The following is a 19,749-nucleotide window of genomic DNA, read 5'->3' as shown; positions in this document are numbered from 1 at the left end:
GTGAGCAAGTTCTTTCTCACAAGCTCCCTCGGGGTCAGCAGCCCAGAGTTTGAGGGCCTCAGGAGAGCGGGAGTCCAAGCAGCATCATAGATGGGTTGGGAAGCAAGTTCAGGTGCAAGCTGGGAGAGGGGAGAGGATGCTGGGCAAAGCCGAGGGATCCTCAGGAGCTGCCTCTGAAGGGCTCATCTCAGAGGCTTTGTCCTAAAACTCACAAGTGGAGCAGCCGACACATGGGCTTCAGGAGGGACTCGGGGTCTGTGGGCTCGGAGCATCTGTGGGCCCAGCAGGAAGCCTCCGGGGGCTGATGGGAGAAGCTGGCTCTCTTTGGGGACCCCGGCCCTAGGAGCGGCCCATCAGTCCCAGGAAGACCACTCCTAACGCTTACAGCTGGAAGGGGACGCCTTCTTTGTCGTATCAGATGCTCATTTGTGACTCTGAGAGGCGACTGAGGTCCAGCTGTCCAAGGCCGTCCTTGCCTCCTGTTGGGCTTGCCTCCTGTTGGGTGCCACCGGCAGGCCCGCCGGGGGGTGACATCTAAAGGCCTTCCTCCTCGGCCCTGCCCCCCCTCTGCCCCCCCCCCCCCAGTCATATTAAGGTCACGAAAAATGTATGCAGTTGAAATCAGACTTGCTCTCATTAGTATAAGAAATCTCTTGTTAGGGCCCAACCGGGTGCCCAGGGACTAGGAAGATTGGTCTCCCTGGCTCCCAGCCTCTCCCTCTGTCCTTGGCCAGGTCCAGAAGGGTCAGTCCGGTGGCTTTCTGTATGCTGATAACTGCTTCCCCATGAAGGACAAGGTCAAGGTCAAGTTCTGTTTGGAGCTAGACCTTCTAGGGGAGAGAAAGCTAAGAACCAGCTTGGCTGCCCCTGGCCTCCTGTGGTAAGAGTCTGTGACTCAGGGCAGAAGAAGCAGCCAACAGGGGTGGGGGTACCACTAGGGAGGGGCCGTGTCCAGGGACAATCCCTGCTTGGGGAGCGGGAAGAGAAGCAACCGCTGCCTCCCTGTCCCCTTATCCCCGGCCCTGAGGGCACTGGCACTGCCTTCCACCTTCCCTGGTGTCCTCCCTCGGGCAGCAAAGCGCAGCTCCCTGGGACACAGCAGTCAGGGCTTCTTTGGTGTCCAGAGAGGGGCCTGTAGGAGCTGGGACAGTGCTGGCCAGCCGATTCCCTCCCCGGGTATTAACCCCACACCCCGCCATCCCAGGTTCAGGTGGTGACCCTGGGGAAGGCCCCGGAGAAGGTCTGGGTGCAGGGGAGAAGGGGGCTGGGAGCGGGGCAGTCGGAGAGGCGGCCCCCGGGCAGAGCCTCAGGGAAGGGTGGCCCAGAGGGACTGAGCAGAGCCTCTCTTTCCTCCCTCCTGCTCAGGCCCTTTTAGGAAGGATGTTAGCAATCTGGAGCCAGCTCCTCCTGAGGAGAGTCCTGAGGAAGCTGGAGGGGCTCCGCAGAAGGGGCTGGAGGCCTTTTTCTCTGGTGAAGAAAAGTCCTTCGAAAGCTGAGGGGCAGCTCGTCATAAAGGAGAACCCGAAAGACGGGGCTGGCTGGGGCTGAGTCAATCGTCCCCACAGGGGTCCCAGTGGACCCTCCCCGAGCCCAGGCTCTGTCCATAACTGTCTCTTTGCTCCCTCTGGGCCCAACAGGGACGGCCTCGCAGCAGCCTCTCCGAGAGGCGGGTTTTCCCCTTGGAGCCCGGAGGAGCTGGAACTGGGCTGTCCTCACTTTGCACCGGCCGCCCTCCATGGCCGAGGTGAGAGGGAGCAGCCGGTGCCAGCGGGTCCAGGAAGGCTGCCCAGGGGAGAAGCTGGGGGCAGACCGGGGCAAGGACGAGAGCCAGGAATGCTGCAGCAGAGGGACATGTGGAGACCCCCCCCCAGATAGCTGAGAAGGGGGGTGAACAAAGACCTGGTGTCAGCTTGTGCTGAGTGGGGGGGGGGGTCGAGGCGAGGAGGGGGCAATGGGGGCACTTGTCTGCTTCCACTGAAGGAGTAAAAGGGCCGGATGTTTGAGGGACACTTTAGAGTAAAGGCTTGGCTGTGGCGTGGAGATCTTGGCTCCTCAGTGGGGTGGAAGGACTTGTTTCTACTGCTGTATTTTCACTTGGGTCAGTAAGAGGACATCCATTACTAAATGCTCATTTCCCCCTGAGGAAGAGACAACTCATCCAGCTTCTAATGATACAGCACATTAGCTATGCTAACAACATCCTAGTTTTAAAAAAAAAGTTTTAATAAAGTAGTCTCCTAATAGTCAGTTAATTTTCACTAATAATTCCCTGGTGATCCAGAATCCTGAAGAATTGGTAAACAAAGTTATTGGCTCGGCAGGGGGCCTTGGTATTTGTGTTTGGGAAAGTCAGGGAGAGCATGACCAGTTCCTTTCCGGCAGCCTTCGCTGGGCTCGCTGAATGGGCAGGACCCCCCCCATTCCCCCATTTCCCCTGACCCGCTCCCATCCTCCTTCACCCAACAGGAGTCCTCGCCGAGCCAGAGGGCAGCCTTCATCTCAGGGCTGCTTACTCCAAAATGTTTCTCTCTTCTCCTGCCCAGACACTATGTAGTGGAGCCTGAGCATCTCTTTCCAAAGGAACTGAGTAACTCCTTGAAAACTGGGAACGGGTGAGACAGAGCCAGTGGGGGTTTAACTTTCATGGAGGAGGGTCCCCACAGACCTGAGGGACCCCACAGAATCCCTGAGCATCAGACTCTTCCTCTTGGCTTCTAGACAGTTTCTCAGTTCTGAGGTCCGCCCGTCCTCTACACCTTATCCACTCAACCAGTGACAGCATCTGCACATAAGGTCTAGGACACAGAAGGAATCAGTGCATATGATTGGCCGGCTCCCACAGATGGCTGCCAGTCTGTCCTGCTTCAACATTCAAGTGCCAAGGAAATTGGGCCTTCTTGGCTATTGCGGGTCCCAGCTAGACCCACACATATGTTTCCTTCTCTGGGTGAGATAGGTGACCCTGGTCAGCCTCGGCTCCTCTTGATGCCAGCTGAGCTGCTTCTTTTCATTTTAACATAAGTTTATTTACTTTTAACATTCCTTTTATATTTTGAGTTCCACATTGTCATCTTCTCTCTCACCCTTCCGCCATTCACTGAGAAGTAAGCAAAATTCTGTTAGTTATACATGTGAAATCATGCAAAACATATTACCGTTATTAGTCATATAATCCCTCCTGCCAAAAAAAAAAAGGCAAGAAAAATAAAGAAAGCAAGAAAATTTTACTCCATTTTGCACTTTAAGAGTCCATCATTTCTCTCTCTGGAGGCGGATTGAAATTGCCTTGGGTCATTGCTGTTGATCAGAGGAGCCAAGTCTTTCACCATTGTTCATTATGACGACATTGGTACAATTGTCCACAATGATCTCCTGGTTCTTCTTGCTTCACTTTGCATCAGTTCAGACAGGTCTTGCTATATTTGGACCACACTCCATGTCATTACTTTCAGCATCATAGTCCTCCCTCACAGTCATCCCATCAGTTGATGGGCATCCCCTCAATTTCTTTTTTCTTTCATCTCTGGGATACAGACCTAGTTGTTTTCTATTGTTGGGTCAAAAAGTTTGCAAGTTTTATAGCCCTTTGGACATGGGTCCCAATTGTTCTCCAGAAGGGTTAGACCAGTTCACAATTCCACCAATGGTTTAATATTAGTATATCTAGTTTCCTTGGCACTCGCAGCATTTCTTGTTTCTCATAGGGATGTGATGATACCTCAGAGTTGTGTACTTTGCATTTTTTTTCATATGACTATGTGGCTTTGATGTCTTCATCTGAAAACTGCCTATTCATTTCCTTTGACCATTTATGGATTGGGGAATGGTTCTTATTTATTTTACACTTGACTCAATTCCCTATAATTTGAGAAATAAAACTTTTATAGAAAAATCTTCCATAAAATTTTTTGATATTGCTTCATTGTCGGTAGTACCTTTTAAATAAAATTTTATCACTTTTAATTTGATCTGGTTTTACTTTTGCTGAGAGAGAGAGAGAGAGAAGAGACAAAGACAGACAGAGAGAGAGAGTGAGTGAGTCAGAGAGACAGAAAGAACGAGAGAGACAGAGAGAGCAAGAGAGAGAATTTTCTTCCCTCTCTGAACTAACTTGGATGAGAGTGAAGTTCAAGCATTGCCTTTTACCCTCCTCCCTAATTTTCCTTCTCCTATAAGAACTATTCCTTACATACTTCTTTTATGTTAGAAAATTCTACCTCTCTTTGTCCTCTTCTCGGTGCATGTCTTAGAATATAGACTCATTCTCTATTCTATTAACAATAAAGTTCTTAGGATTTACACTTATCGTCTTCCTCATATAGAAATGTAAATAATTTACCCTTATTGAGTCTTTATGATTTCTCTTTCACATTTACTTTTTTATACTTCTCTTGAGTCTTGTATCTGAATGTCAGATTTTCTCTTCGGCTCTTGTCTTTTCACCAAGAATTCTTGAAAGTCCTCTATTTCATTAAATGTCCATTTTTTCTCCTGAAGGATTGTACTCAGTTTTCAGGAACAGGTTATTCTTGGTTTCAATCCTAGCTCTTTTGCCTTCTAGACTATCAAATTTCAAGTTCTCCACTCCTTTAATGTGGAAGATGAAAAATCTTGCGTGATACTGACTGTAGCTTTCTGATACTTGGATACTTTGTTTCTAGCTGCTTGCAGTATTTTCTCTTTGACCAGGCAGTTTTAGAATTTGGCTATAAAACTGGTAGTTTTCATTTTGGAACCTCTTTTAGGAGGTGACCAGTAGATTCTTTCAGTTTTTATTTGACCCCCTGGATCTAAGTTATTGTATCAAGTTTCCTTTATAATTTCTTAAAATGTGGTGTTTGGACTTTTTGGGGGGGGGGGGGCGTGAATCATGGCTTTCAGGTAGTCTAATAATTTAAGTCCTCCTGACTCCAGGAATGATGCTCTGTCTACTGCTCTATCTGGCTGTCCCAGGTAGTCCAATAATTCTTAAATTATCTCTCCTGGATCAATTTTCCAGGTTACTTGATTTTCTAATGAGACATTTCACATTTTCTTCTATTTTTTTTTCATTCTTTTGATTTTGTTTTATTGTTTCTTGATTTCTCATGGAGATATTAGCTTCCACTTGCCCGGTTCTAATTTTTAATAAATTATTTTCTTTGATGAGCTTTTGTATCTTTGGTCAGTTTTGCTTTTTAAGGAGTTCTATACTTCAGTGAATCTTTGTGCCTCTTTTAGCCCTGGACTAATTTTGTTTTTAAGGTATTATTTTTTCCATTGTTTTTGGTGTCCCTTTTTACCAAGCTTTTAAATTATTTTTTCATTGTTTTCTTCCATCAGTTTCATTTCTTTTTCCTTACCAGTCTTCTCTCTTTCTTTACCTTTTTTTTTTTTTTTTTCAGAAATTCTGGTTGGGCTTGGGTCCAATTAGCATTTTTATTGGGCTCTTTGTATAACTATTTTCACATAGCTGTCTTTATCTGAGTTTATGTCTTGGTCTCTACTATCATTATAGTAACTTTTTATAATCAATCAAATTCCTTTTTTCCTTTTTCCTTTGTTTTTCTAGCCTATTTCTTGATTTTGAGCTTGATATTAAAGTTGAGCTCTGCTCACCTTGGGCGGGGGAGACATTTTCCTAAGCAAGCTTCAGGCTTTTTTGTGTGTGTCACTATTTTCAGAGCCAGGTCTGGAGGTCTGCAAATTTTTGTTGCTTCCCAGGCGGTGTGATCCCAGGAGAAGTGTGCTGGCTACTTCTGGGTGCGCACTCTGACCTTCTCAGGAAGGACACTTGCTCCCCCCCCCCCCAGCTGCTAGCTTTCCCCCTGGCCCTGGGATCACACGAGCTCTCCTGCAGCCACAGACACTGGTCCCCTCTCTGCCCCGGGACTGGATCCAGAATTGCTTATGGGCAGTAGTTGTAAGTCAGTGCCAGTGAGGCGTCCCCCGTAGTCTGACCAGGAGCGGGTCCTGCACAGCTGCGCTCTCCTGCACTGCCCACCCAGGCCAGGGCAGCGGTCCACTGCAGTCGGGCTTGCGGCTGCCTTCGCTTCAGCTCTGGGGGTGGTTGGGACATGGCCCTAACGCTCCCCGTGTTTGCCTTCTCTCTCCCCTGCAGCTCAAGCTTGCTTTCACTCTGGACCAGGACACCGGGATGCCCCAAGGATGTCACATTTATGAGTACAAGGACAGCAACAAGTGAGTGCCATTCTTAACAGCTTGACCCCCCCTCCCCACCCCGACACCGCGGCAGAGGCCGCCCTGTCTTTAGACACGACTCAGGCAGATTTCTCAGAACCTTGTGGACTTGGGAAATACAGAAACGCTTTGCCAGTGTGGGCAGGGGCTCAGAAGTGGCCGGTCTAGATGGCTTTGATAAGTTTCCTTCCCAGGCTGTTTATATGGAGCTCTGACACAGAATTATCCCATTTTTACAGGAGGATTTCTCCCGTCCTCCTCCTCCTCCTCCCCTCGGCCTTTCCTGCCCCTCAGGCACACACATGCTGATTCACTTTGTGGCTTTTCCCTTTTTATGGTTTCTGTAATCGAGGACTGACCACATTTGCTATTTGTTGGGTTTGTTGTGATATTCTAGCTTAGGTTTATAGGAGTGGGGACGTCAGAGCCGAGAAAAGGAGGAGCTCTTTGCATCCTGTCTCCTCGGAGGCTCGGAACTGCTGGCCTGTCTAGGAAGTCGGCCTCTACCCTGGCCTTGAAACCGTCTGATCTTAAAATACCAATCCCTTCACTTGCACAAGCTCTGAGCCACTGGTGCTGAGCCCTGGTGCGCCCCAAAAGGAAGCTCTCCTCCCCCACCTTTCTCCATGCTCCTTTCTCCTTGTTCTGGGGAGAAGTAGGACAGGGATGAAGTGAGAAGTCACATCAGGGGCTCCTCCTTAGACACTTGGGCAGTAACTTGGAACAAATGAAGTCCTCACTCCAGCCTAGCGGCGGGAGATCCAAGCCTTTTTGTTATTGGGGGGCCGGGGTGGCACTGGGGGTGGGGCGCTGGGCCCGGAGGCAGGAGGGCCGCTCCCCTGACCCCACAAGGTGGAGATTGGCTAGCGAGTCACTTAACCCCGTTCGCCCCAGCTTCCTCCCAGTGGAGAAAGTCGGGGTAAAGCACCCCGGTGTCTTTGCCAAGAAGGCCCCAAATGGGCTCACGGAGAGTTGGGCAGTGTCGCGGGAACCAAGCGTAAGTGCCCTCTGGGGGGTAACCTCGGGCTGGAGCAGACTGGCTCTGCCCCTTGGTGCGCTCCGGAGTGGGGAGCCTGCGGTCACAAGGCCGTAGGCCCCTCACCTTGCCTCTGAATTGGTCCTGACGTGGGGGTTCACGGGCCCCAGCTGGCTTTCTTCCGGCGCCGACACCAGTTTTGTTTTTGTCTTTTGAAGATCGATGTACATTTGCTTTCTTTGTGGGCTTCTCCGCACGCCGAGTGGGCTGAGCTCCCCTTAGTGCTCATGCAAAGACTGCCCCGCCTGTGGGGCCGAGACAAAATGAAAACGGCCTTCCCAGAAGGGGCAGGATTTCTGGGGGAGCAAATGGGGAGGGGAAGGAAGACCTCCTCTGAGGGATGGGGCCAGAGGCAGCTCAGAACCCACCACGGAGAGGAAGGGGCCGCCCTTGGTCTGAATCCGGGGGGAGCCAAAAGCCTCTGGGTCTGGGGCCTCTCCTGCGCTTCTCAGCCCCCAACCTGTCCGGGCGGGCAGCTTCTCCCTCCTCCTCACCTTCCTGATGTCTATCCCTCAGTCTCTCCATCAGGCGACCTGTGCTCTGTGCCAGGCACCAGGAACACCGACTCTGGCCTTGAGCTGCTCCACCAGGGACACAGCTCGTCCCCAAGGTCCAGAGATACGCTAGGGGAGTTGGGGGGAGGGTTGATGTGGGGGCTGGTCTAGGCCTCTGGGGGCACCTGGCCACGGCCTTCCCCTAGATGCCCAGTGCTGCCCACAGGTATGATCTCAAGAGTATCCCATTGTCCTGGATCTGAAAGCCATTGCCCCCCAGCCCCCTGGAAGGCTCAGTAGCCGGGCTCCTGCCCACCTCTCCAGGCTGGTTGCACAGTGCTGCCCTTTGTTCCCTCTGGCACAGCCGGGGCTTCACTGAGGAGCCTTTACTAAGGGTCCGTGTGTGGGGAGCCGAGGCAGGGATGCAGAAAGAAAATTTGGATCAGTTCACAACTTCACCAACAGTGCATTAGTGTCCCAATTTTTCCCCATCCCTTCCAACACTTTCATTTTCTTTTTCTGTCATATTAGAAATCTTTATCAGAAAATCCACCCATTCCACCCCACCCCAGTTTCCTGCTTTCCTTCTAACCGTGGCTGCATTGCTTTTCTTTATGCAACACCTTTTTAATTTCATGTAATCACAATTATCCACTTTACTTCCCATTATGCTCTCTATATCTTGTTTTCTCATAAATTCCTTGCTTATCACAAATATCTGACAATTCCATGCATCCCTAAATTGCTTATGGTTATCACCCTTTATGTATAGGTCATGTACCCATTTTGCCTTATCTTGTATATCTTGTAAGATGTTGGTCTATACTGAGTTTTTGCCAAATTGCTTTTCAGTTTTCCCAGCAATTTTTGTTAGAGAGTTTATGTCCCCCAAACTGGGATCTTTCCATTTATCAAACAATAAATTACACTGGCCTTTTACAACAGTGTATTATATACCTAATCTATTCTACTTGTTCACCCTGCCGTTTTTTAGGCCATACCAGTTTGTTTTGATGATTACAGCTTTGTAATTGAGTTTGAGAAATGATACAACTAAACTACCTTCCTTCACATTTTTTGCCCAGTGATTCTTTTTATATTCTTGACTTTTTATTTTTCCAGCTGAATTTTGCTATTATTTTTTCTAATTCTATAAACTAATTTTTAATAGTTTGGTCACTGAATAAATGAATTATTTTAGATAGAAATGTTATTTTTATTATATTGGCTTAGCTTACCTATGCTATTTCTCCAATTATTTAGGTCTGATTTTATTTGCGTGAAAATGTGACTTCATTTGTGTGTTTTGTAATTGTCTTTATGTAGCCTCTGGCTTTGTCTTGGTAGGGAGACTCCCAAGTAGTTTATATTGTCTATAATTATTAAAATGGAATTTCTCTTTTCATCTCTTATAATATATAGAAATGCTGATGAATTATATGGATTTGTTTTCTGTCCTGTAATTTTGCCAAAGTTATTAATTATTCCAACTAGTTTTTTTTTTAAAGATTTTTCTAAGATTCTCTAAATATACCATCATACCTTCTGCAAAGAGTGATGGTTTTATTTCTTGATTGCTTATTCTAATTCCTTTAATTCTTTTTCTTCTCTAATTCTATAACTAATATTTCTAATACAATATTGAATTATAGTGATAATAGGCATACTTCCATCACACCTGATCTTATTGGGAAGGTTTGTTCTAGCTTATCCTCATTACAGATAAGATTTGCTGATGGTTTTAGTTAAATACCTCTTACCAGTATAAAGAAAGCGCTATTTATTCCTTTGCATTTCAGAGTTTTTAATAGAGATGAGAATTGTCTTTTGTCTAAAGCTTTTTCTGAATCTACTGAGATAACCTTGTAATTTTTTTTTTTTGTTATTGATTATGGTCAGTTATTCTGATAGTTTTCCTGAGATTGAACCACCTGGTCATAGTATATAATCTCCCTACTAATATATGTTAAACTTTTTGTATTGACATTAATTAAGGAAATTGGTCTATAGTTTTCTTTCTCTGTTTTGGCTTTACCTGGTTTAGGTATTGGCACAATATTTGGGTTATATAAGGAATTTGGTAGGATTTCTTTACCTTTTTTTCCCAACAGCTTATATATTAGAATTAATTGTTCTTTAAATATTTGATAGAATTTACTTGTGAATCCATCTGGTTCTGGGAATTTTTTCTTAGGGAGCTCTGCTGTGCTATTATTCCTCCTAAGACCCAGATCTAAATATTGACAGTGCAACAAAGTCCCGCGTCTGGTCTCAGCAAAGGGATGCCTGTAAATTTCCTGATTCATCGGCTGATTCCTTTACTATCTATGGGTAGAGAAGTCTGGAAACCACCACTGCTGCCACTGACTCAGTCACTCTGAGGTCCACTCACTGGCGCAGCCTATGCCAGGTTCACCCTGGTGCAATAGATCTATTATACAACCTTTTAAGTTGTCTTGGGCTGAAAAATTGTTTCATTTCATCTTTTTTGTGGGTTCTGCCACTAATCATTTTTTATGTCATTTAAAGGTATTTAAATGTAATTGTTTTAATCTCTTCTTCATTGATGCTACATTTACCCTTTTTATTTTTTATACTGGTAATTTTATTTTCTTCTTTCTTTTTTTAAAATCAAATTAACCAGTGGTTTGTCCATTTCAATGGCTTTTTTTCTGATAAAGTTAGCTCCTAGTTTTATTTTAGTTCAATTGCTTTTTTTAAAAGCTTTCGATTTTATTATTATCTCCTTTGGTATTCATGATTTCCAATTTGATTGGGGATTTTTAATTTGTTCTTTCTAAAGTGTTTTTTAGATGTATACCTAATTCATTGATTCTGCTTCTTTTATTTTATTGATGTTAGCATCCATAGATCTAAAATCCCTTAAGTACGGCTTTGACTGCATCCCATAAATTTTAGTCTGTTGTCTTGTTGTCTTGCTGTCTTTAATGAAATTTTTTATTGTGTCTGTGGTTTATTCTTTGACCCACTCATCTTTAGATTAGATTATTTAGTTTCCAATTAATTTTTAATCTATGTTTCCATGGCCCTTTATTAAATGTAATTTTTATTGCATTGTAATCTGAAGAAGATGCAGTTAGTATTTCTACTTTTCTGATTTTGGTCATGAGGTTTTTGTGTTGGTTTGCTTAGGTTTTTTTTTCCCCTCATGTTTTTTTCCCCTTTTGACTTAATTTTTCTTGCACGGCAGGACAAATATGGAAATATGTTTAGAAGAATTACACATGTTTAACCTATAATAGTTTATTTGCTGTTTAGAGGAGGGAAAAGGAAAGGAGGGAGGGAGAAGAGGAAGAAAAATTTGGAACACAAGATTTTGCAAAGGTGAATGTGCCTTATTCCCTTTTTTGAGCCAATTTTAGTGAGAGTAGGGTTTAAATGTTACCTGCCATCCCCACCATGTCCAAGCTTTCCCTTCATTACAAAAGTTCTTTCTTATATGCTTTTTTATGTGAGATAATTTATTCCATTCTACCTCTCCATTCATTATTATCTCAATGAATTCTTTCTCAGTCCTTTAATTTTTCAAAAAAATCATCTCGTCATAGTCATCACATCTAACTGTCCTACTAATGGTAAAGTTCTAAGGAATTAAAAGTATCAGTTTCCCATTTAGGAGTGTTAAGTTAAATCTTAGTGAATTCCTTGTAATTTATCTTTCTTGTTTACTTTTTTATGCATCTCTTGAATCTTGTATTTGAAAGTTGGATTTTCTGTGCAGCTCTGGTCTTTTGCTTAAGAGGCCACTATTTAATTGAATTATCCATTTTTCCTCCTGAAGGATTATGCTCAGTTTTGCTGGGCAGGTGATTCTTGGTTCTAATCCTAACTCCTTTACCTTCTGGAATATCACATTCCAAGCTCTCTGATCCATTATCACAAAAACAGTTAAATCTTATGCTAATTGTTAGGAACCTTTTTTTTTTTTTTTTTTTTTTTAATTTAATAGCCTTTTATTTACAGGATATATACATGGGTAACTTTACAGCATTAACAATTGCCAAACCTCTTGTTCCAATTTTTCACCTCTTACCCCCCCACCCCCTCCCCTAAATGGCAGGATGACCAGTAGATGTTAAATATATTAAAATATAAATTAGATACACAATAAGTATACATGACCAAAACGTTATTTTGCTGTACAAAAAGAATCAGACTCTGAAATATTGTACAATTAGCTTGTGAAGGAAATCAAAAATGCAGGTGTGCATAAATATAGGGATTGGGAATTCAATGTAATGGTTTTTAGTCATCTCCCAGAGTTCTTTTTCTGGGTATAGCTAGTTCAGTTCATTACTGCTCCATTAGAAATGATTTGGTTGATCTCGTTGCTGAGGATGGCCTGATCCATCAGAACTGGTCATCATCTAGTATTGTTGTTGAAGTATATAATGATCTCCTGGTCCTGCTCATTTCACTCAGCATCAGTTCGTGTCAGTCTCTCCAGGCCTTTCTGAAATCATCCTGTTGGTCATTTCTTACAGAACAGTAATATTCCATAATTTTCATATAACACAATTTATTCAGCCATTCTCCAACTGATGGACATCCATTCAGTTTCCAGTTTCTAGCCACTACAAAAAGGGCTGCCACAAACATTCGTGCACATACAGGTCCCTTTCCCTTCTTTATAATCTCTTTGGGATATAATCCCAGTAGTAACACTGCTGGATCAAAGGGTATGCACAGTTTGATAACTTTTTGAGCATAGAGGAACCTTTTTCTTATCTTGAGCTAAAATGGACCTCCTACTTTTCCTCTCCAAGTAGAATAAATTTAATTCCCTTTCCCAGTTCTTTCATCCAGTCCTCTTATGGTATGATTCCTTCTACTAACATAGTTAGCCATCTACCAATGCCTCCGGCTCAGTGCTTCCATTAAAATATGGTGTCTACAATGGAACTAGTGGTCCAGATGCAATCTAATCAAGACAGAATTGCTAAGGAAGACTGTTTTGCATAGAAGTAACTCAACCAGGTCTGTGCATAAGGAAGTTTCTTCTGGCAGCGGTGTGAAGGATGGAGCCATAGCAAAGTAGAGGTACGCAGGTGTGTAAGGAGATGGCATTGATCCTCCAAGTGGGTTGGAATAAGGTCCTGCCCCAGGACAGCAGCAGTAAGAATACTGAGATGGGCATGGATGTGGAACCAACAGGACTCAGTAATAGATTGGGTTGATAAGAATATTGATTAGCTGGAGGGGAAAGAGTCTTGAGGGATGGTCCTGTGAAGACTGATTGAAGTAATTGTGGATGATTAACCTGGACGGTACTCGAGGAGGTCTGTGAGAGCTGTGTTCGAGTGTGTGAGGAGCTTTTGTGTGAAAGAAGGACTGGACGTGTTCCACTTGGCCCTGAAGAGCAAAACCAGAAGCACCAGGGGACGTCTCAAAGAGGCAAATTCAGACTCAATTCCAAGAACAACTTCCTGCTAATTGGAGCTGCCCAACAGTAAAAATGGATCGCCTCAGGAGTTAGTCACCAAGTATTTATAAAACCCTTCCTGTGTGCTAAGTAATGAGGGATAACGAAGGAAGGCAAAAGGGTTCCCACATGCAGAGAGCTTCTATTCTAATGGGAAAGACAAACGAAAATAAGTGGGTATAAACAAGATATCTTCGAAGTAAGAAAAAGGTCTCTTAAGGAGAAAGGCAATTGGGGCTGAGGACATTCAAAAGCAAGGCTTCCATAGGCAGGATTTGAGCAGGGTCTTCAAGGAGGCCATACAAGCTAAAAGGCAGAAGGTTATGCAAAAAGGGAGTTAGACAGCTCTGAGAGGTAGTAGGGAGCCACTGGAGCTGGTGGACTAGCAGGGTAACTTGATCAGAACTATGCTTTAGAAAAATCACCCTGGAAATGGAGAGAAATGGAGGAAGGAAGGCCAGTTGGAAGGCCGTTTCAGAAGTCTAGATGAGAAGCAATGAAAGCCTGACCCAGGGCTGTGGCTGTGGAAACAAATTAATACAGATGAGAGATTTTGTGAAGGTAGAAATAACAATATTGGGTTAAGGAGTGGCCATGAGGGAGTGAGAAAGAGGCATGGAGAATCAAGGGGGGTCCAAAACGGGAGCTGGGGGGACTGGAAGGGAACTTAGGGAGAAGCTTCGGAGGAAGAGAGATTGATGTTTTGTTGAGTTTGAGATGCCTAAAAGGCAGTCCATAATACAGCTCAGGAGACAGGTGGGGCTTCATCCGGAGACTGAAGAATCATTTGCCTGGGCAGGCTAATTAAATCTAGGTGAGCTGCTGAGCTCCCCATGTTAAACAATAGGATAGAGAATGAAGGGGCACTTGAGGGTCATCTGCAGTTAGTAGACATGATATGTAGGAAAAACCAGCCAAAGAGATGAAGGGGCAATTGCCCAGATAGGAGACAGCCAGGAGACAATGATGCCCTGGAAACCTAGAGTGGACACGAAGCTGACCCGGCAGTGACCAGTGCTTCAGAGGTCTTGGGGGGTGAGCGTTGAGAAAGGTTATTCAACTTGGGAGCTCCGAAACCCAGGGTTTCTGCTGAATGCTGAAGTTGGAAGCCACGTTGTGAAGGGAATAGAGTTCAAGGATAGGTCAGGGGAGCCGAGGGCCTAAGGCTTCCCCAGAGAGTTTAGCTGAGGAGAAGAGAGAGAGGAGGAGAGGATGCTGGTGGGACTGGGAGGATCGGGGTGGGGGGATTGTAAGAAGGAGGCGGGCCTCAGTGTGTTTGCAGCATCACAGAAAGAACTGAGAGAAACTGGAGGTTAGAGAGGGATATTGAGGGCAGTGGGCCGCAGTCTGCTGGAAAAGCTAGAGGAGAATGAGCTGAGATGGGGAAGGAGTGGCCCCGGCATCTACGTCTTGGGCAAAAGATCCAAGGAAGAGTTAGTTGAGGAAGATGGCTCTGGGAAAGGAGAGAGGAGAGGGGGAAAGGAACTCTCCGCATGACCTTCGTGTGTTTGGTGAGAGGGCAAGAAGGTTTCCCCGAAGGCCGGGAGGCAGCAGCGCTGTGGAAGTGGCCCCGAGGACTGATGAGGGAGGAGGAGGCTGTTTGCCTGCCTCTGGTTGGGTTTAGAGGACATGGCTTTGTAGTTGACAATGAGCCCTTCTGGCAGCCCTGCTGGGCCAGAGCCTTTCAGCCCCAGCCTCATCATTTGATGTGGATGAGGGGAAAGAAGGGAAAGAGTAGATTTTCCAGAACAAATTCCAGAGCTGCCCTCCACAAAGGGAAACCTTTCTATGAGCCCGAAATCAGCCAGGGCCTAAAGGCTTCCTGCTCTGGGCCCCCTTCCTTTGCCTGAGTCTTGGGGGGGGGGATACAAAGGAAGTGATTTCCAGCTCTTCAGGAACAATCCGCCTAAGGTGATGTTGGCTGACATCGCCAGAGCAACGGCTGAGAGAAGTTCTCCTTCTGCACTTTGGGCCGCAGAACAGCTTCTTGTTGCTTAGGGGGCAAAGGAGAGTGGACCTCCTAGCCCTGGCGAGAGAGGGACCAAAAGCGCTCTTCTTGTTCCCAGGGAAGCGTTGGGGGCCGGGAGGTAATGCCCTTGTTGGCTTGCTTGTGCGGGAAGCCTGGGTGATAGTGGAGGGTTATGGCCTGGGGCCGAAATGGCCTGTTTGGAACTTAAGTGCTGACTCTGTTGTTGCTGCTTTTCCTATTTGGAACTAATATGGTGGAACTGGGATGGTTTTTTAACTCCATGATGAGGAAGGAGGCCGCCTGCTACATTGCTGTCTTCGGCCCTGATCCCTTGCAGCTCTGCGGCGGCCGATGGAAAGGCTGCTTTCGGGGCACTGAGAGGGACTTCCCACCCCAAGCTTGGGCTGGGGAGGATTTTCACAGAAGGGAATTGGCCCAAGATAAAGGCAGGCAGCATGGCCACGGTCCAGAGTTGCTGCTGATTCTCCCCCGCTCAACTCAGGGCCGATCCCCCCGGAATCTCCCAGATCTTCAGGCTTGGAAGTGTCCCTCCTGGTCATCTGGAGGCCGAGGCCCAGGGCAGCTAAGTGCATCACCCCGGATCACCCCAGGTCCCGCAGGGGAAGGGGGGAGCTGGAGCTGGGGAATCTCTTGAGCCCCAGCCAGTGCTTCCCCTGCCTCCGGGGTCAGCCAGGCGATGCACAGCTGGATGGAGCAAAGAGGGGCCGCCCAGCGGCCCTGCAGAGCTGGCGGGTCCCCCAGACCGAGCCTGACTGTCGAGTGCAGCCCTTCCTGGTTCTGCACACAGACCGACCACAGTCCGGGGAGACCGGCCGAGGTTGTTGCCAAGTGTGGAGCTCAAGTTTCCTTTGTCTGTAGTGAATTGAACTCACCAGACGCAGTGCGTTTGTAGCACTGCAGGTTAAGTACTGCCAGGGTGGGGGAGGAAATGCCCCCAGGAGGGCCATGATCCTCCCTCCCCCAGGGGGCCAGAAACCCAGGGGGCTTCCACCTCACCTCCTTCAGGGCTTTCGAGGCCTTTTCCGCTGAATGTTGCAGCAGCTTGAGGGAGGCTAGCGCTGAGCCACAGAGGAAGAGGAGGCGCAGGCCCCTGGGCCAGTAAAGCGGGTAGGGGGCACCTCCTCTCCTCGGGGCGCCAGCCTTGGTCCTCCGCATCCCAACCATTCCCATTAGATACGCTATCCATCACTCCACATGCGTCTCCTGGTTCTCCGCCTCCGTGGCGCTCACTGTCGCTCCCAGCACGGCCTCCTCCTTCCAGGCCAGTCGATGAAAATTGCATTTCTAGCTTATATTTCTACAGCGATGCCATTTCTGAAAACCACAGCAAGCACCTTGTGTCCGCGTGTAATCAGGTCCCACTCAAGAAACTGAGGCCCGGAGGGGCAAAGGTCAGAGGGGAGACAGACCCAGCCTCTAGGCCCGAAGCCTCCTGCTCCTCTGTGCTTTGATCCACGTTACTCTCCTGACGCTGCTCTAGGTCTCGAGCATGGCTGTGCTCCTGTCCCCTGAGCCAGAGCTGAGACGGTGCCCGGACCTCTGGATGGGAGTCAGGATCCAGAAAGCCTTCCCACCCCACAGCGGCTGGGCCACGTCCGATAACTGAAGGCCGGTAGGAATCAGTCTGACCGTGTTCACAAAGTCAGCGCCTGGCACTGAGGGAGGAAGGCGGCAGGAGGAGTCTGGGGCGGGGGGGGGCAAGGGGCAGTCAGTGGGGGACAAGAGATTCGAGGTCAGAGCTGAACTGAGAAGGAGCAGGGTGAGAAGGAAGAAGAACTGCATGGCTCGGGAGACAACAAAGAAACAGAGGGAATGGAAGTCATGGGGAGGACTCAGCAGGGGAAGGAAGAGGGAGAAGCGGAATCAGAAAAGGTTGTGATTCGATTGCGAGGAATGACAAGTGAAGCACTTGTGGGTGATGGCAAGAGCAAGAGCATGAGGTGAGATGGAGTGTTTGAGGGAGTGTCATTATGCACTTCAGCCTCAGCACTTGAACTTCAGTGAATAAAAATTCACTGAAATAGTGAATGATTTGATCTCCTTGCTGTCCAAGGGACTCTCCAAGTTTTACTCAAAGCACCACAATTCTGCCATGCTCAGTTATCAAAGCCCCACATTGCTACTAGAAAAGCCATAGCTTTGACCCAACAGATCTTTGTCACAAGGTGATTTTCTGCCTTTTGAAGTACGTTAACCAGATCTGCCGTAGCTTTTCTCCCAAGAAGCAAGCCGTCGCCATCTGCAGTGAGCTACGAACCCAAGAGTCCAAAATCTGCCATTGCTTCCATTTCTTCTCCTCTCTTTGCCAGGAAGTGATGGGACCAGTTGCTAAGATCTTATGTTTTTTCCCCAACGTTCAGTTCTAAGCCAGCTTTTGTGCTCTCTTCTTTCATCCTCACTCCATATTCTGATGAACATTATTTAGGTGATACCTATATAGTCTGATGGTTTTCTCTACTTTCTTCAATTTAAGTCTGAATTTTTCAATAAGAAGTTCCTGGTCTGAGCCATGGACTGCGCCAGGTCTTGTTTTAGCTGATTGTGGAGAGCTTTTTTACCTTTGTCTGCAAAGTCTATAATCATTGTGATTTCATGTCCACATGTAGAGTCGCCTTCTGGGTTGTTGGAAAAGTATGGCTGGCAAGTTATCTTCAGAAACTCATTAAGCCTCTGCCCTGCTTCCTTGTGGACTCCCAAGGCCAAACTTGTGTCTTACTGCAATTATCGTTTCTTTCTTCCTTAGCATTCCAATCCCTTATGATGAAGGTGATCTCTTTTTTTTTTGGGGGGGGGTGTTATTTCTAGAATATGTTCCTAGAACCAAACAGCTTTGGTCTCTTTAGCATCAGTGGTTGGAGCATAGACTTCTATCACTGCTTGAATGGTTTGCCTTGGATTTGAACAGATATTTTGGGGGGTCATTTTTGAGGTTATATCCTGGTTTTGCTTTTCTCACCTTTGTATTGGGACTTTAAGGGCGACTTCTGAGGGATTCTTGCCACAAGAATATGTGTAATAATCCCCTGAACTTAATTCTCAGGGTGTCTCTCTCCTATTCAGGTACAGGCTTCCAACAAGGGTTGTTTCACTTTGTATCTTGGTGTGTCTTTGTATCACCTTTGTTTACATAGTGCTTTATAAGCACTGAATACTTGTTGATTGATCATTTGATATTGGGTATATAAAACTAGGTGCACACTGCAGAGTAAGGGATTGGATTTAGTTCCCCTGAGTCAGGTGGAAACAACTCTTTCCCCTTTTGTTTTGGTTTCTGGGTTAGAATCCTGAAGTGAGTCACAGGAGTTCATGGTTTTCCTTGACACACTCTGACTCGGTCTCGAAGATATAACAGAACATCAAGAAAAAAGACAAGCCAGCCCAGCTTTCATAGAAGATGTCATCCTGGACTAATCTTAACCAGTAGGTTAGGGGACTGCTGCTAGAGAATCAGTTTATCTAGGTGTTAAAAGGGACTTGATAAAGCATCTGAATGTTCTCATGGAAAAGATGAACAAATGTGAGTTAGGAGCTAGTACTTGTTGATGGATCGGGAGTCCGTTAAATAGTTGAGCTTTTGGTTCAGTGTTGACTTCAGGAATCCTCCAGTGGAGTGCCTCAAGGACTAGAACTCGACTTTGTATTATTAACATGTTTATCACTGATTTGAATGTGGGCAGAGAGGGCATCCTTCTTGAACTTGCAGGTGACACAAAAGCTAGAAAGAATAGCTAAAATACCAGATGATAGGATGCAAAAAATCTTGACAAGCTAAAACATTAGATGAATCTAATAAAAATGGATTATTTTGGCAGTTTGATATTTTATTTTCCCCAATTACATGTAATAAGAATTTTAAGGTTCTTTTTTCAAGTTTTGAGTTCCAAATTCTTTCCCTCCCCTCTCCTCCCACATTGAGATGGCAATTTGGGTTAGGTTAGTGCGAGTATTCCTACAAAAAGACATCTCCACATAAATCATACTGTGAAAGAAATACAGAACAAAATGCAAAATGAGAAAAAGAAAGAAAGCAAAGAAAAAGGATCTTCAGTCAGCATTCAGGCTCTACCAGTTTGTTCTTCTGGAGATGTCATCACACTTCCTTCAGAATTGTCTTGAATCATTATATTGCTGAGTTATTCACAGTAGATCATTATATAATATTGCTGTTATTGTGTACAATGTTTTCCTGGTTCTATTCATTTCCCTTTGCATCACTTCATACAAATCTTTCTTATTTTTCTGAAAGCATGCCATTCATCACTCAGTAGCTTTCTGTCAAATCACGTATAACTCGCTTGGCCATTTTCCAATTGATGGACATCTCGATTTCCAGTTCTTTGCCTCCACTAAAAGAGCAGCTATTTTTTACACATTTTTTGCTATTTTTGCACACAAAGCTCCTTTTCCTTTTTGCATAAAGTGGAATTTTAATAGGGCTAAATGAACCAAGACTTTCACAAGCACAAATTGGCCTGTTGAGATTTGATTTGTCTGAAAAAAAAAATGCTTGAGAATTGAGTAGACTGCAAGCTCAGTCTGAGTCCACAATGAGATATGGCAACCAGAGAAGCTAAAGGTGACCTTAGACTATTCCCAGAGGAATAGG

General features: G+C 45.9%; 1 protein-coding gene across 2 annotated transcripts in view; it reads left to right on the top strand.

Annotated features, from left to right (window-relative positions):
- Positions 1–19,749, top strand: part of DIS3L2 (DIS3 like 3'-5' exoribonuclease 2) — a 285,169-nt gene that overhangs the window by 239,430 nt on the left and 25,990 nt on the right. For both annotated transcript variants that reach the window (XM_031968143.1, XM_031968145.1), the window contains exon 15: positions 6,101–6,180. In XM_031968143.1, the coding sequence (XP_031824003.1) occupies positions 6,101–6,180 (80 nt within the window). The remainder of the gene's footprint in view (positions 1–6,100; positions 6,181–19,749) is intronic.

The sequence above is a fragment of the Sarcophilus harrisii genome, chromosome 4 (genome assembly GCF_902635505.1).
Source record: "Sarcophilus harrisii chromosome 4, mSarHar1.11, whole genome shotgun sequence".
Lineage (NCBI taxonomy): Eukaryota > Metazoa > Chordata > Mammalia > Dasyuromorphia > Dasyuridae > Sarcophilus > Sarcophilus harrisii.
The sequence above is the reverse complement of the archived record's forward strand: the minus strand, read 5'-3'. Positions and strand labels throughout refer to the sequence as shown.